Genomic DNA, 16,988 nt, shown 5'->3' with positions numbered 1-16,988 from the left:
TATAAATGTAGTAAAAATTAAGTGATTTAACAGAAGTATAGTTTTATATAATGTGATAATTCGAAATGTTATTATTAAACATATCTCCTAATATAATGTGATATGGAGTCTGCAGTTTTGACCAAGCTAAGCTGCTGACAGTGCGAGGTAGGGGATAGGAAGAGCAGTACAAACATACCTTTTGTGGCATTTTTAATAGCAGCCGTTTGAATATGAAGTATTTTTTTCCTGCTATAACATCCCAAATCAGCAGAGGAGCTGATCTGGGCTTCTTAACCCCTAAGATGACCAAGACATTTAAGTGGTTTAGATAGACGGGGCTCCCTCTCTGTCACTGGTCTGGCACCCTGCAAATGTGATTGCAGTGTATTGATGGTGCCTATCAGTATAGTACTGACAATATATAGTACAGTGTACTATATAAGCTGTACAGTGTATTATAGAAGCAATCAGAATATTGATGTCAAAGGGACTAATAATATTCTCTAGAATAAAATCGCTCCATCTATAAAGACCCGCACTATACAATTATCATGTAATTTATCCCGACCGATGAACGTCGTTAAAAAAAAAAATGCCAGAATTGCTGGTTTTTGCTTGTTCATCACCATTTTCGAATGTTTTTTATTGTGCAAAACAAAACCATGTGTTTGGTATCACTGTAATCATACTGACCCAGAGAATAAAGTTATTTATACTGAAAAATGAACTCGGTGGCAGTATTGCAGTTTTTTCGCACCCCCTAATAAAAGTTAATCAGTAAGTTACAGTATGTGTACCCAAACATGGTGACACAAAAAGTACAACTTTTCCCACAAAAAACAGGCCCTCTTATGACTACATCGAGAGAAAAATAAAAATGTTATAGCTCTTGAAATGAGACAAAAATAAAATAAAAATGGTCACTAAGGCCCAAAACAGTCTGGTTACTTAGGGGTTATATTCACACTACTGTTAATAAAAGCTTGACAAATGTACATTTGTAAGGTTCTCCCCGGCTCATACCTGATGCTGTCAGCAATTAAGTATGCTTCCCTTATTAGAGACATTGCAGCTATGCAGGGCTGTAAAGAACTCATGTTCCCTGCCTGACATCTACATCCACTTCCCTTTCTTTAAGGGGTATCCCAAGTGTTTAATTTTGATGACATATCCTTATAATAGGTCATAAATATCAGATGACCTATTGCCAATTTTCTGTTTGAGGGTCCCTTTAATTAAGCTTTCTGAGAAGGCCATGGCACTCTTTGCAGTTTACCAAACACAGTGTTGTCCATTTGATGGCGGCTGTGCTTGAATAGGACTGCGCTGCGTCTAGGTCATGTGACCCATGAATGTAACATCACTGGCCTAGTAAAAGGCCCCAGCACTCAGTAGAGTGCTGCCTTATCTTCGCGGGGGTGCAAGGAATTGGACCCACGCAAATCTGATATTGATGACCTATCCTGAGGATAGGCCATCAGTATCAAATCTCGGACAGCTCCGTTAAAGGGGTTATCCAGTAATGGATAATGATCAGCAGGTATACGAGTCCCAGCACCCCCGGCCACTCAGGTGGTTCAGGGAGCCGCCGCTTCCACCAGAGCTCTAGTGAGCGCAGCCAGTTCCCAGCAGCTCTCCAAGCACAGCACCGTACATTGTACAGCATCTGTGCTTGGAATTGCAGCCTAGCTCCATCCACTTTAATGGGGCTGAGTTGCAACTAGGCCATGTGACCGATGTACGGGTACATAACATGGCCAAGGAAGAGGCCTTGGATCTCTTGGAGTGCTGACCTCTTTTAACAGCTGCCAGTCTGATACTGATGACCTATCTTGAGGATAACCCCTTTAATTCTCTATAAACTCTCCATTTACAAAATACTGGCTACCATAGTGGTGCCATTACATTGCTTATGACACCTGCAGGACTGAGGGATGTTTATAACTTGAACGATTTCAGTAAGGCGACTTTCACACTAGCGTTTTTGCTGGATCCGTTTTCTATTGTGGCAGAGAAAATGGATCCATCCCCATTGACTTGCATTGTGGGTCATGACGAAAACGTCTTGCTCCACATCCCATGACGGAAAGCAAACTGCTGCGGTTGAAAATGGAACAGAATGCATTTTGGAGCATTCCATTCTTTTCAGTTACGTTTTGTCCCCATTGACAATGAATGGGGACAAAACGGAAACGTTTTTTTACGGTATTGAGATCCTATGACGGCTCTCAATACCGGAAAATATTAACGCTAGTGTGAAAGTAGCCTAATATTACATGATAGATTTCTAATTCTTTAATGTGATCTTTACATTGGAGCTAGAATTGCATACCAATGCAGATACTATAAAATAAACAATATTATAACAAATTATATATAATTCACTATAATTGCTTCTGGACATGTTAAAATAAAAACAATGTTTATAAACATTTATTAAATGTAACACCATGTTAGTAATTATAATTAGCTGTTAAAAATAATGCGGATTTGAGGTTAAGAACACGTTGTAGACAAAAAATCTTCAGTCAATCCATGCAGGGCCTCCTAGGAAATTCTGTAAAGTAAACAGTGTGATAATGTTACTCTAGGGAATTCCTAAGCAGGTATTTAAAGGGACACTTACAGGAAACATTTTTCATCACATCTTAGCAGCCTATATTTGACAGTTTTATGTATAAAAAAAATGAATCATTTTGTAGATATTGGGGATTATTTACTATGACCCCTCTGCCAGAAACTTGTGTTAAAAAGATGCAAACCACTACTTTTGGAACACTATTGCACCTAAATTTAGGTGCAAGTGGCATTTCTTCAATGCCTTCTCCACTTTCTGAAAAGCGGGCGTAGTGTAGGCAGGGGGTTAAACCCATAATGATAAAACAGGTTGCCAACACAGAACCGGTAGTTTTTTGTTGTGATAAAGAAAATTTCATAATGAAAATAAACAGACACCGACCACCTCCACTAAACTTTACCAATGGCACTGTAATCTTGGCCTTAAGAGTTCTCCTCATATCTGCCAAGCCTACCAGTTGGTGAGGGTTTTTTTTTTATCACTGGGGCTTTAAGTGTTTGACATACAAGCAGGGGTGTAACGATCGTGGTCGCGGTCTGCAGCCCCGCAAGTGCTTTTAATAGCCAGTCAGGCTCAGGGCCTCTCTGTGCAATTTATTTTTATGCCTACAGTGCAGCCGGCGCTGAGGTCACAGGTCTCGCGGCATCACGCGACACCGCAGAGGGTATGACGGTATTGTACGGACAATTCAGAAAGGGAAGCCCGCGCCGGCCATATGAGGGCAGGCCCACTGGCAGCAAATCCTTTATCATCATGAAATACATACAGAGAGGGGCAAAATCATGAAATACATACAGAGAGGGGAAAAATCATGAAATACATACAGAGAGGGGAAAAAAAAATGAAATATATACAGAGAGGGGGAAAATCAAGAAATATATACAGAGAGGAGCAAAATATGAAATATATACAGAGAGGGGAAAAATCAGGAAATATATACAGAGAGGGGCAAAAAAACACCTACCTGTTCTATTTAATATTGTACTACAATGCATTCAAACCTATAGTGGGGGGCAATTCAAAGTTTGCCCTGGGGCCCATAGAACTCTAGTTACGCTACTGCATACAAGGAGCGAGAATGGTTTAACATATGACTGCAGTATCAGAGTACACATAGGTCTATTTGCAGTCTGTAACCATGCTGGTGAATGTTATGGAACATATGTTTCCGACATACCTTTCAGGAAGTATGGAAGTAATACTAGTTTTCTGTGGAAACTTTTCTTCCATTTCTAGGCTGTTGAAATACAAGATGAATTTTGTTATGACATATTACAATATACCGGGATTGTTAGAATGCTAAACCTACATTACATACCCTGCAACAAAACACTTATAGGGTCATTTATTAAAAGTGGCGTTTTAGACGCAGGTCTGAATAACCCTGCGCTGGCGCTTGAAGCGCCTAGGTAGAGGTGCCAGCCTCTAAATAACTTAGGCGCTGGCCATGCGACTTGCTTAAAAGGGTTGTCCAGGTTCAGAGCTCAACCTGGACATACCCTTATTTTCACCCAGGCAGCCCCCCTGAGGCTAGCATTGGAGCATCGCATGCTCTGATGCGCTCCCTTGCCCTGCGCTAGATTGTGCAGGGCACAGGCTCTTTTGTTTATCATAACACACTGCTGGGCGGAAGCTTCCGCCCGGCAGTGTGTTTGGTAACGTCACCGGCTCTGATGGACGGGCTTTAGACCTTCCCTAACCGTTTTACTAGCTAGGGCAGTGCTAAAGCCCGCCCATCAGTGCTGGTGACGTCACTGGGCTTCCTGGCAGCCCCAAGTCACCGGAATTCCTAAAAATGCCTATGCCCTGCACGATTTAGCGCAGGGCAAAGGAGAGCATCGGAGCATGAACTGCTCCGATGCTCAAGTCACGGGGGGCTGCCTGGGTGAAAATGGAGGTATGTCCGGGTTCAGCTCTTTACCCAGACAACCCCTTTAAGTCTACGCCAGCTCCTTTGCAGGTGTAAAATTATAAATGAGAGAGGCTGGCCCGCTCTCATGCGTCACCCCCTTTTTCTGCCACCTCGGAAAAGTGGTGTGAGCGGGGAAAAGTTGCAGATTCGGACGAATATCCCTTTTGCGACTGAAACTGCAACAAAAGTATGCAAAAAAGTGATGTACGTCTTATCATAAATTACCCCCTTACTGTCCAAATGAAAAAAAAAAGGATGTAATGGCTTTTTCACAAAACTACTCAAAGTTCTTGAAACCATGTTTCTTGGCAAAATAAAATGGAAGAGAGTGTTGAATTATCTAACAACAGTGAAAACCGAGCTGACAAACAACCTCTTAAAGAGATTGTACCAAGTTTGAATGTTATCCTCTAATCATAGGATAAGAGATAACTAACAGACTGGTGGGGGGCGACTACTGGGACGCCCACCAAAACTCAGAATCGGGGTCCAATGTATCCATCCCGACAGAGCATCACGCTGAGCATGCCCCCTGCCACTCTATTCATTCTCTATGGGACTGCTAGAAATAGCCTAGCGCTGTACTTTAATAGGGTTGTCACACAGTTGAATATGACTTGGCCTGTAATACAAACATTTTTTTGCTGGTATATTTGAAAAATGTGTCAGTGAGAAGAGTGTGGCAATTCTTACTGGCTTGCCTGCAAGATGATCCAGGTAGTAGGACCCAGCTGCTGGGCATGTGTGACCACTGGAATAGTCACATTTAGTGGAGGTTTTGAGTGGAAATAGCTAGATACAGTAGCATATTTTTAAATAACTGCAAATTGTTATGTTTTAAATTATCTAAAAGCAAAATGTAATGATCTAAAAGCTCCCACTTAATTCAATTAAAAGGAATCTGTCACAACTATGGTGTCCTAACTAAGGGCATCATAAACTACGGACAGATCCCTTTAGCAAAATGCTGGTTCACTTTCTTTAATTAACCCAGCTATTTTGCTAAAATCTCGTATTGAACAGCTCCTGCCAATGAGTCACCATATTCATGAGCTCATGGCTCTCTGCACCCACCTGCTGCTGATTCATAGGGAATAAATTGTCAATCAGAGGCAGGTGGGTAGGGAGAGCCGTGAGGATTTAAAAATAAGGGAAGGCGGAAAAAACGCTAATTCATTGGTTGTCAGTGGTACCAACCACTAGTTCTCTATTTCACTGTGCCAAACTCACCCTCAGTGGTCGATACCCCCTCACCCCACCAGTTTGTCTTCCTTCTTTCCTACACCATGTCCAGCACATGTACTGTCAAGATGCTGGATGGTGCAGTAATTGGATCGGTAATGCCGTGCCTCAGTAATAAATACAATCTCAGCCAGGTGAGAGGGAGGGGTTCCAGTGAAGGAGGGAGGTATATGGGCTGTAAGGATGGAGTGGAGGGAAGGGAATGAGGAGGGATGTAGATAAAAAAAATAAAAAAATCTCCCTGTGACATACAGGGACCGATCAGACCTATCCCTTTCCTTGGCCTTAAAGGGGGTTTGCAAGAATGAGGGGGGAGCTGCGTAGGGAAGATGAGTTACCTGCTTCCTGGCGCCAGCTTCCCACTCCTTCTCCTGGCCTGCAACACTCCTCTGGGCTCCAGTGATGTCAACATCCAGTTTGACATCACCACAGCCAGTCACAGGCTCGGTCAGTGTCAGACTCCCCTTGCAACCATTTGTCATGACGCAGGGGGAGCTTGATACCAGCACGGCCTGTGATTGGCTGCGGCATTGTCATACCAGAGGAGTGTCCTTCATTTTCCCGCAGAATGGGTGGGCTTCCCCACTCTTGCACAACCCCTTTAAACCGAGGACTGGAGTACCAAGGGCAATTGAATAACAGAGAATACAGTTCACTGTGGCATTTAACCACCATAGCAGCCACCCCTGTGTAATTTTTCCAAAGAAAAAAATGCATGACACTGAAATTACTTTTTAAGCGGGAAACCCCTTTAACACTCTGTCCTATTTTGCTGTAAACAATTTATTGAACTCCTGCCTGTTTATGCAATTGAAACTTGAAAGAATACCAATACAATACAATGAGGGCTCTCAGCAGTCATCTCCTGAAAGGTTAAACCATGCAGCACACTAATAACCATCACAGCCATATATATGTCATAAACAAGTTATTAATTCAGAACAAAGGATAATAGCGTACCCTAAAAAGGAAAAAAGGTCTTCCCACGGTGCCGGAGCTATCCTGTAAAATAGAACATAATATATTCCTCACCATTTATATTAAATTCATATGTGGAACAGACGAAAATGAGTAGATAAAATTATATGTACTTCAACTAGAGAATGAGCCCATTGTAATAAATGTACAAGCTTATAATGTAAAGTAACTAAACACAAATGAATATAGATGAAAATATATTATATTGAATATTGATGGAATTTGATGGACATGTGTCTTCCTTTCAACTATAGTGTATAATTATGTAAATTAAGCGGACTCCTCCACCAGCGAGCAGCTTCCTTCCTGACAATGCGCTGCTGTATCCTCCCATGTAAAGGGACCTTTACTGACTGTTCCTACACAATCTGACAGTGGCAGCACTGATTTGATAGTGTAGGACTGTTCAGGGACATCTTCACAACTGATAAAACCCAATTGGACTCTATTTCAGACTGCTGGCAATTCATTCATAAATGTCTAGAAGGAATAATAGAGCAATGGCACATTATAGAGTCATAAAAATACATGCTCCAGAATATTTATTGCATGAGTAAAAAAACATGTCAGGAGAGGTAACAGGTCCTCTATATGTACACAATAAAGCACCTTGTACTGGAGTCTTCTTGTGGCTAGTACCTAGTTTGTAAATTGGTCAAATAGGAAGTGCAGTTCTTAAAGAATTCTTATTGGCCTAGGACACTGATGGCGAACCTTTTATAGACCAAGTGCCCAAACTGCAACCCAAAACCCACTCATTTATCACAAAGTGCCAACAAGGCAATGTAACCTGAACACTACAGTCCCATATAGTATATCTTCCATGTACTTTATCACTCAGCTATAATAACCTGCCTACATTTAGCCTGCCTGGGCTGTTCATAGCGTGCCCTGCGCTGATGAATGGCAGGAAAAGTCTAAGGCAAATTGGTACACCATAGACTTTTTCCAGGGTGCGGGTGCCCACAGAATGGGCTCTGAGTGCCTCCTCTGGCACCCGTGCCATAGGTTCGCCACCCATGGCCTAGGGTATTATGTGATAAGGTCGTAGTGCTCATTGGATATAAGAAGTTCTGGGTGTCAGACCCCTACTGATGAGATTCTGATGACCTATCTTAAGGGTGTTACTCCTGGAAAACCACTTTAAAGGTGTTGTCCACAATTTACTATTTCATACAATTCGACCCCACCCCACATGACCTGTGAGGGAAACTATACATATCTACTCCCCATCGCTTGGTTCTGGCTCTGCGGCTCTAAGGCTATCTTCACTGCACTTCAGGTCCATCCATGTAAACTTTCCCCACGGATGGGGTCACGTATGACACTGCAACCAATGACTGGCTTCTTCACTGCACTTTGTCCTTATATGTAAGCTCCTGCATGGAATGGGGTCATATGCACTGCCTCAGCCAATGACTGGTCTCGGCTGTGATGTGTCCCCAAGTACGAGAAATTATAGTGGATGGCACTCCTTATGTGTCGCTGTTGGTGCTCAGTGGAAAGGGTAAATCGAGATATATAGAAACCACGGCACTCAATGTTAAATTATCGAAAATAATTCATTTATTTATTCATTGTCCATCCCAGGTAGGATCATTTATAAGGCAAATGGCCATTTGCCTTATAAATGATCCTACCTGGGATGGACAATGAATAAATAAATGAATTATTTTCGATAATTTAACATTGAGTGCCGTGGTTTCTATATATCTCGGTGTCCCCAAGTACCACATGACCCAGCAGTGATATGCTGCTTGGAGACACGTCACAGCTGAGGCTAGTCATTTGCTGCAGTGGAGCATGTGACCATGTCCATGCAGGAAATGTATATGCAGGGCTCAGAAGTGTAGTAAAGATAGCCTGGATTCATCGAGCTGGATACTTGGCGGGCAGCGTGTAAGCATAGTTCCCTTCAAAGGTACCTCTGGTTAGGGGAGGAATAAAATAAATAAATAAGAAGTAAATTGTGAACATTCCCCTTAAGACAAGCAGTCGCATAGGTTCTGTCCACCTGTAACGCTTAGAAAAGCAAAGCTTACCTTTTTTGTAAACTCTTCTGTAGATATTTGGGATTCCTGCCAAAGTGACCATAGTCAGTGTGATATATACACTAGATTTTTACCTATAAAGCTAATACTTTATTATTCTGTTTTAAAAACCACGTGTTGGGCTCTATTCACACTGCTGTAAATCTGCAAAATATAGGGCATGCTTTGGAATTGAAAACCTGCAGCAATGTGATGTGGATTTTCGTATTTACCAACCAAATAGTATAATTATCATTATTATATTTAAATCAAATTTATCGATATACCTGTATAACATTTGTCAGTTATTTAGGAGTTTGCCATATGCATCATTGTGAACCTGTATTAGACTCTCAATGCACCATAACGTACTATTGATGCTGACACATAAGAGATAACAGAAATTGATATACAGGGAGTGCAGAATTATTAGGCAAATGAGTATTTTGACCACATCATCCTCTTTATGTATGTTGTCTTACTCCAAGCTGTATAGGCTCGAAAGCCTACTACCAATTAAGCATATTAGGTGATGTGCATCTCTGTAATGAGAAGGGGTGTGGTCTAATGACATCAACACCCTATATCAGGTGTGCATAATTATTAAGCAACTTCCTTTCCTTTGGCAAAATGGGTCAAAAGAAGGACTTGACAGGCTCAGAAAAGTCAAAAATAGTGAGATATCTTGCAGAGGGATGCAGCACTCTTAAAATTGCAAAGCTTCTGAAGCGTGATCATCGAACAATCAAGCGTTTCATTCAAAATAGTCAACAGGGTCGCAAGAAGCGTGTGGAAATACCAAGGCGCAAAATAACTGCCCATGAACTGAGAAAAGTCAAGCGTGCAGCTGCCAAGATGCCACTTGCCACCAGTTTGGCCATATTTCAGAGCTGCAACATCACTGGAGTGCCCAAAAGCACAAGTTGTGCAATACTCAGAGACATGGCCAAGGTAAGAAAGGCTGAAAGACGACCACCACTGAACAAGACACACAAGCTGAAACGTCAAGACTGGGCCAAGAAATATCTCAAGACTGATTTTTCAAAGGTTTTATGGACTGATGAAATGAGAGTGAGTCTTGATGGGCCAGATGGATGGGCCTGTGGCTGGATTGGTAAAGGGCAGAGAGCTCCAGTCCGACTCAGACGCCAGCAAGGTGGAGGTGGAGTACTGGTTTGGGCTGGTATCATCAAAGATGAGCTTGTGGGGCCTTTTCGGGTTGAGGATGGAGTCAAGCTCAACTCCCAGTCCTACTGCCAGTTTCTGGAAGACACCTTCTTCAAGCAGTGGTACAGGAAGAAGTCTGCATCCTTCAAGAAAAACATGATTTTCATGCAGGACAATGCTCCATCACACGCGTCCAAGTACTCCACAACGTGGCTGGCAAGAAAGGGTATAAAAGAAGAAAATCTAATGACATGGCCTCCTTGTTCACCTGATCTGAACCCCATTGAGAACCTGTGGTCCATCATCAAATGTGAGATTTACAAGGAGGGAAAACAGTACACCTCTCTGAACAGTGTCTGGGAGGCTGTGGTTGCTGCTGCACGCAATGTTGATGGTGAACAGATCAAAACACTGACAGAATCCATGGATGGCAGGCTTTTGAGTGTCCTTGCAAAGAAAGGTGGCTATATTGGTCACTGATTTGTTTTTGTTTTGTTTTTGAATGTCAGAAATGTATATTTGTGAATGTTGAGATGTTATATTGGTTTCACTGGTAAAAATAAATAATTGAAATGGGTATATATTTGTTTTTTGTTAAGTTGCCTAATAATTATGCACAGTAATAGTCACCTGCACACACAGATATCCCCCTAAAATAGCTAAAACTAAAAACAAACTAAAAACTACTTCCAAGAATATTCAGCTTTGATATTAATGAGTTTTTTGGGTTCATTGAGAACATGGTTGTTGTTCAATAATAAAATTAATCTCAAAAATACAACTTGTCTAATAATTCTGCACTCCCTGTACTGTAGATGGATTTAACTGCAGGATGTGTTGAGTAGAATAGATATATACTGGTATCATTTGATTTATTCTATGCTATAATCATTTTTTTCCATTTGCGTCACTATACTAATATTACTCATATTTTCATGTTGATCAATTTCTCTGTATCTTTTTCTTTGATGGTCCACATCACATGGCAAAAAACCCAAACTGTTCTTGTTTACTGTAAATGGTAGTCTCAGACAGCTCCAATTCTGACTCTATCTTAAAGAGGTATTCCCATCACAGACAGACAATATGCCCCCATTGTCTGATAGGTGGGGGTCCCACTTCTGGGACCCGCACCTACAATGAGAACGGAGCAGGGAAATGAACAGAGGGCACACTGCGCATGCGCAGCCACACTCCATTCATTTCTGTAGGGGCGCCGAAAATAGGTGAGCGCTGGCTCGGCTATTTCCGTCTGCCCCATAGAAATGAATGGGAGCAAGGGCCGCACGTGCGCTGGGCACTCCCGATTCGCTTCTATGGGAGCAGAGTGGAGCAGCGATTGATGGTGGTGGACGGACTAGCCGCAGCTCTTCCCACTCTGTTCTCGTTGTAGGTGCAGATTCTAGAGGTGGTACCCGCACCTATCCTAGCGATATGCCACCATTGTCTCTGATGGGAATACCTCTTTAAAGGGAATCTTAAAGGGAATGTGTCATCTATTAAAACCAAAAAATAATACCTATTCCCTTTTTCTAATCTGATTGACAGCACCCACCATAGGCCATAAGCACAATAGACTGGAAATGTCCATTGCTTTCTATTGGAGAGTTTTCTAGACATTCTTTGTGCCCTGTCTAAAGATAATTGCACAGAGAGGAGGAGCTGATAAGGGGCGACCATCACCTATGGCATGTTATCTATACATAGGTGTCATCTTTCATTATAATCCTGTCAGCTGGTGCAAAAAGTGCTAGATTTTTGTATTTTTGGAAAAAACACCCAAAAATAAATAAATGTATATATAATGTTCATTCTAAAGTAAAAGTAAATATAAAAGTGGAAATACATAACTTTGATTAAACGTTTCATATTAAAGTCTGTGTTGACAGACAATTGCCAATTGCCCTAAAAGATTATGTGGATAAAGGCTGCATGGGGATAATATAAGACACACAGATTCTCAGAGCCATAGGTTTGTTGTGTGCTGCTGTAAAGCACTTTATTATAGAGCAGGGATCAGCAACCTTCGCCACTCTAGCTGTTGTAAAACTACAATTCCCCGCATGCTTGATTCATTTCTGTGAGAGTTCTGAGAAGAGCAGAAGAAGTATGCACACTGGGATTTGTAGTTCCACAACAGCTGGAGTGTCGGAGGTTGCCACCCCCTGTTATAGAGCAATCGTCCCCTGTAGAAATGCTTTTAAAGGAGAATATCTCTGTAATATGGGATTCAGAGTAGCATGTACACTTGTATTCGTGTCAGCATCGTGGCTCAGGGGTTAGTACTGGTGCCTTGCAGCTCTTGGATTCTGGATTCTAATCTGATAAAGGCGGTGGAGTTCCGGTGGCAGTGCACGCCGAGAGGCTGCCGGACTAAAAGTACTGCATGCAGTACTTTTAGTCCGGCCACCTCTCGGCGTGCGCTGCTGTGCTGCCGCCGGAACTCCGCCCCCGTCATTATAGTCAATTAGGACGAGCGGCAGTCCGGGGCACACGTGAACTAGCAGCAGGACGGATCCAACAGGCTGCCTGCTGGAGTCCCTTGCCGCTAGTGTGAAACTCACCTAATATGGAATTTACTGGTGTGAGTGACAATAATCTCTGTACAGCGCTGCCTAATATGTTAGTGCTATATAAACAAATACAATAAATCATAAAGCAACAGTCAGAGAAAATTCTTTATCTTACGTATGAAATCAGATTCATGTGGAGTAGGGCCACATGTATCTCTGTGGGCTATAACAAGTATAATATGCCCTGAAGGAGTATTTTTACTGTACTAGTTAGTCATCATTGTGCATTTTACATGGATTAAATTGAATTTACCTACCCCAGTTTTAAAGGCAGGATCCTGTGCTCTGGAGTAGTGAAACAGAAACTATAGAAAAGGGTACATTGTAAGAAAAAGAGCATAGACGATATAGTAAATAGTGGAGCATTTTAATACTTACCCTTTTGTATATTTCTTGTTTATTCTCCTAGAAAGAAACAGATTAATCAGAAAAAGAGGTTCAGTTTACTAAAATAAATGCACAGTTGCATTTCAGGTGGCTCAGGGGTTAGTACTGTGTCTAAGGTACATACTGTTCCTAATATGCTAATAGGTACAGTTTTGAAAGCTGCATTAAAATTCACAGGAGCATTTCCTTGAGGCCATATATTTTCATCAGAGCACAAAATTGCTTCAATACAGACATGGCGGTAAAGACCACTCGATGTACCACTCAATACAGAAGCCGACTTCAGATTGCCGTTTTAAAATATTTTTACAGTTGTACAATTGAAGCCTGAAGTTCTTCACCGAAGTCCCGTAAGACTTTGGACTTAATGAATTTTGCCTCCTCGCAGTGCATACATTTTAATGCTGTATGGAGACCAGTTTCCGTAGAGCATTAAAACGAAATTGGGGAACGAATCAACCACGAATCGATTCGCTCACCCCTAGTCAGCAATATTGTACTTGTGGAAAACCCCTTTATATTTAATATACAAGATTGTGAACAGCAGCTGAGTTTTGACATGGACATTGGGATTTGATACAGTGGGGTGGATTAAATAATACTGTTTAAAATGTAAAACACTTGGACAGTCTAAAAATGCTCCAAATTTATCACATTGGCTGATGCTGGATGATAATTTTTAGTGTATGACAAGATATTTTTGTCAGACTTTACAGTTGGCTTACTTGAGGCCAAATTTATGGCCCAAATACTGTCTTTTCATACAAGTTTTCAGAATAAACTGTGATATGTGTATACATGAGTAATAGCACTATGACCAGGCCATTATGGGAATTGAAGCTGGAATATTTCTGCAGCCTTCTCCTTTGCATGCTGCATCTCTGAGTTGAGATCTCAGTTGTCCCTAAGTTAAGGCTCATGCACACGACCGTATGCCCTCCGAGACATACAGTCCGTGAGCGGGCCATATGTCCCGGAGTGACATACACGGTGCGCACGAGAGCGCACAGCATCATACTGTAGGTTACTATGATACTGTGCGCATCGGGCCGCCCCCACGGGGCTATTGTCCTGCACTCATATAATCGATGGGTCCGCATTTCAGTTCCCGAAAAAAATAGAACATGTCCAAGAATAAGCATGTTCTATTAGTGCCGGCGATGTGTGGTCCGCAAAATGCGGAACTTACATGGCCGGTGTCCATGTTTTGCGGATCCGTGGATCCACAAAACACACATGGACTTGTGAATGGACCCTAAAAGAGCAGCCCTATGACCCATTACATTTGAAATTCTATATGCCAGAAAAACAGTACACATTGTCCTTACCTCATTTACTTTCATTCTGTTGTAAATTGAGCTACAAAGGTCCATGACGAAATTTGATATCTGAAAAAGGAAAGATATTGTAGACATAGCCCATACAGATAAGAAAGGGGAGGGAGTTTGCTTATATGTAAAAACCCTATCTTAAAGTGGCTGTTTTACTTCAGCAAGTGGCATTTATCATGTACAGAAAGTTAATACAAGCCACATACTAATGTATTGTGATTGTCCATATTGCTCCCTTTGCTGGCTGGATTTATTTTTCCATCACATTATACACTGTTTGTTTCCATGGTTACGACCACCCTGCAATCCATCAGTGGTGGCCGTGCTTGCACACTATAGGAAAATGTGCCAGCCGCTCCGGTGGCCACAACCGTGGGAACATACATAGGCTGGTGCTTTTTCCTACAGTGTGCAAGCACGACCACCACCTCTGGATTGTTGGGTGGTCGTAACTATGGAAATGAGCTGTGTAAAGTGTTGGAAAAATGAATCAAGTCAGCAAAGGAAACAATATGGATAATAACAATACATTAGTAAGTGACTTGTATTAACTTCCTCTACAGAATAAATTCTATTTGCTGAAGTGAGACAATCCCTTTAAGCCCATCCTGTGTGATGATATCAGTGAGGCAAAAACATTAGTGAACTCCCTATGTGTAGAAATAAGAGGGAGGGCAAATAATAGCATTGTAATAGGGGTTTGCTATAAGCCTGAAAATATAATAATCCTTACAGGTAATAGGTGGAGGTGCTTTAATACGCACTTGCAACTGCGCATGAGTTAGATGATAGTTATATTCTGAGTCTCTTCTACTTATTGCGCATGTTTCGGGACATAGAGGTATTCCCTCGATCTCCAGCTATCACCTGTGCTTGTGCTTGGACGTAGAAGAAGATTTTTCATGTTCATTCCTTGCTATATTCTTAAGAGAAGGATCTCGACCACTGAACTGTATGGGTTAAATCAGGATTATGGAGTATTTATGTAATTTTACTCTTTTAGGGGATAGGACAGAAATGAATAATGAATAATAAATTCACATAGGCTTTTAGTTACATACAGGGAGTGCAGAATTATTAGGCAAGTTGTATTTTTGAGATTAATTTTATTATTGAACAACAACCATGTTCTCAATGAACCCAAAAAACTCATTAATATCAAAGCTGAATATTTTTAGAAGTAGTTTTTAGTTTGTTTTTAGTTTTAGCTATTTTAGGGGGATATCTGTGTGTGCAGGTGACTATTACTGTGCATAATTATTAGGCAACTTAACAAAAAACAAATATATACCCATTTCAATTATTAATTTTTACCAGTGAAACCAATATAACATCTCAACATTCACAAATATACATTTCTGACATTCAAAAACAAAACAAAAACAAATCAGTGACCAATATAGCCACCTTTCTTTGCAAGGACACTCAAAAGCCTGCCATCCATGGATTCTGTCAGTGTTTTGATCTGTTCACCATCAACATTGCGTGCAGCAGCAACCACAGCCTCCCAGACACTGTTCAGAGAGGTGTACTGTTTTCCCTCCTTGTAAATCTCACATTTGATGATGGACCACAGGTTCTCAATGGGGTTCAGATCAGGTGAACAAGCAGGCCATGTCATTAGATTTTCTTCTTTTATACCCTTTCTTGCCAGCCACGCTGTGGAGTACTTGGACGCGTGTGATGGAGCATTGTCCTGCATGAAAATCATGTTTTTCTTGAAGGATGCAGACTTCTTCCTGTACCACTGCTTGAAGAAGGTGTCTTCCAGAAACTGGCAGTAGGACTGGGAGTTGAGCTTGACTCCATCCTCAACCCGAAAAGGCCCCACAAGCTCATCTTTGATGATACCAGCCCAAACCAGTACTCCACCTCCACCTTGCTGGCGTCTGAGTCGGACTGGAGCTCTCTGCCCTTTACCAATCCAGCCACGGGCCCATCCATCTGGCCCATCAAGACTCACTCTCATTTCATCAGTCCATAAAACCTTAGAAAAATCAGTCTTGAGATATTTCTTGGCCCAGTCTTGACGTTTCAGCTTGTGTGTCTTGTTCAGTGGTGGTCGTCTTTCAGCCTTTCTTACCTTGGCCATGTCTCTGAGTATTGCAGACCTTGTGGTTTTGGGCACTCCAGTGATGTTGCAGCTCTGAAATATGGCCAAACTGGTGGCAAGTGGCATCTTGGCAGCTGCACGCTTGACTTTTCTCAGTTCATGGGCAGTTATTTTGCGCCTTGGTTTTTCCACACACTTCTTGCGACCCTGTTGACTATTTTGAATGAAACGCTTGATTGTTCGATGATCACGCTTCAGAAGCTTTGCAATTTTAAGAGTGCTGCATCCCTCTGCAAGATATCTCACTATTTTTGACTTTTCTGAGCCTGTCAAGTCCTTCTTTTGACCCATTTTGCCAAAGGAAAGGAAGTTGCCTAATAATTATGCACACCTGATATAGGGTGTTGATGTCATTAGACCACACCCCTTCTCATTACAGAGATGCACATCACCTAATATGCTTAATTGGTAGTAGGCTTTCGAGCCTATACAGCTTGGAGTAAGACAACATGCATAAAGAGGATGATGTGGTCAAAATACTCATTTGCCTAATAATTCTGCACTCCCTGTATATAATCTTCATTATTTTAAATTATTTTAATGTATTCTGGTGTTTATACCTGTTTTATTTCTGTGTGATTATAATGGAACATTAATAGATGGACTAGCATTCCAAAAGACACAGAAATTGCAGGCGGCACTGCCCAGTGCTTCCTCCGCGGCAACACGTCCACTTAGTACCTTGACAAACCCAG

General features: G+C 41.7%; 1 protein-coding gene across 2 annotated transcripts in view; it reads right to left on the bottom strand.

Annotated features, from left to right (window-relative positions):
- Nucleotides 1–2,243: 2,243 nt before the first annotated feature.
- NMS (neuromedin S) overlaps nt 2,244–16,988 on the bottom strand; it is a 99,115-nt gene continuing 84,370 nt past the window's right edge. The window contains exons 4-10 of one of the 2 annotated variants that reach the window (XM_044288279.1): nt 14,178–14,237; nt 12,841–12,867; nt 12,720–12,767; nt 8,735–8,770; nt 6,675–6,716; nt 3,738–3,797; nt 2,244–2,539 (exon numbers count right to left, since the gene is read on the bottom strand). In XM_044288279.1, the coding sequence (XP_044144214.1) occupies nt 3,762–3,797; nt 6,675–6,716; nt 8,735–8,770; nt 12,720–12,767; nt 12,841–12,867; nt 14,178–14,237 (249 nt within the window). In that variant the 3' untranslated portion in view covers nt 2,244–2,539; nt 3,738–3,761. The remainder of the gene's footprint in view (nt 2,540–3,737; nt 3,798–6,674; nt 6,717–8,734; nt 8,771–12,719; nt 12,768–12,840; nt 12,868–14,177; nt 14,238–16,988) is intronic. The other variant, XM_044288280.1, reaches the window with a different exon arrangement.

The sequence above is a fragment of the Bufo gargarizans genome, chromosome 3 (genome assembly GCF_014858855.1).
Source record: "Bufo gargarizans isolate SCDJY-AF-19 chromosome 3, ASM1485885v1, whole genome shotgun sequence".
Classification (NCBI taxonomy): domain Eukaryota; kingdom Metazoa; phylum Chordata; class Amphibia; order Anura; family Bufonidae; genus Bufo; species Bufo gargarizans.
This window is presented reverse-complemented; position numbering and strand designations above follow the sequence as displayed.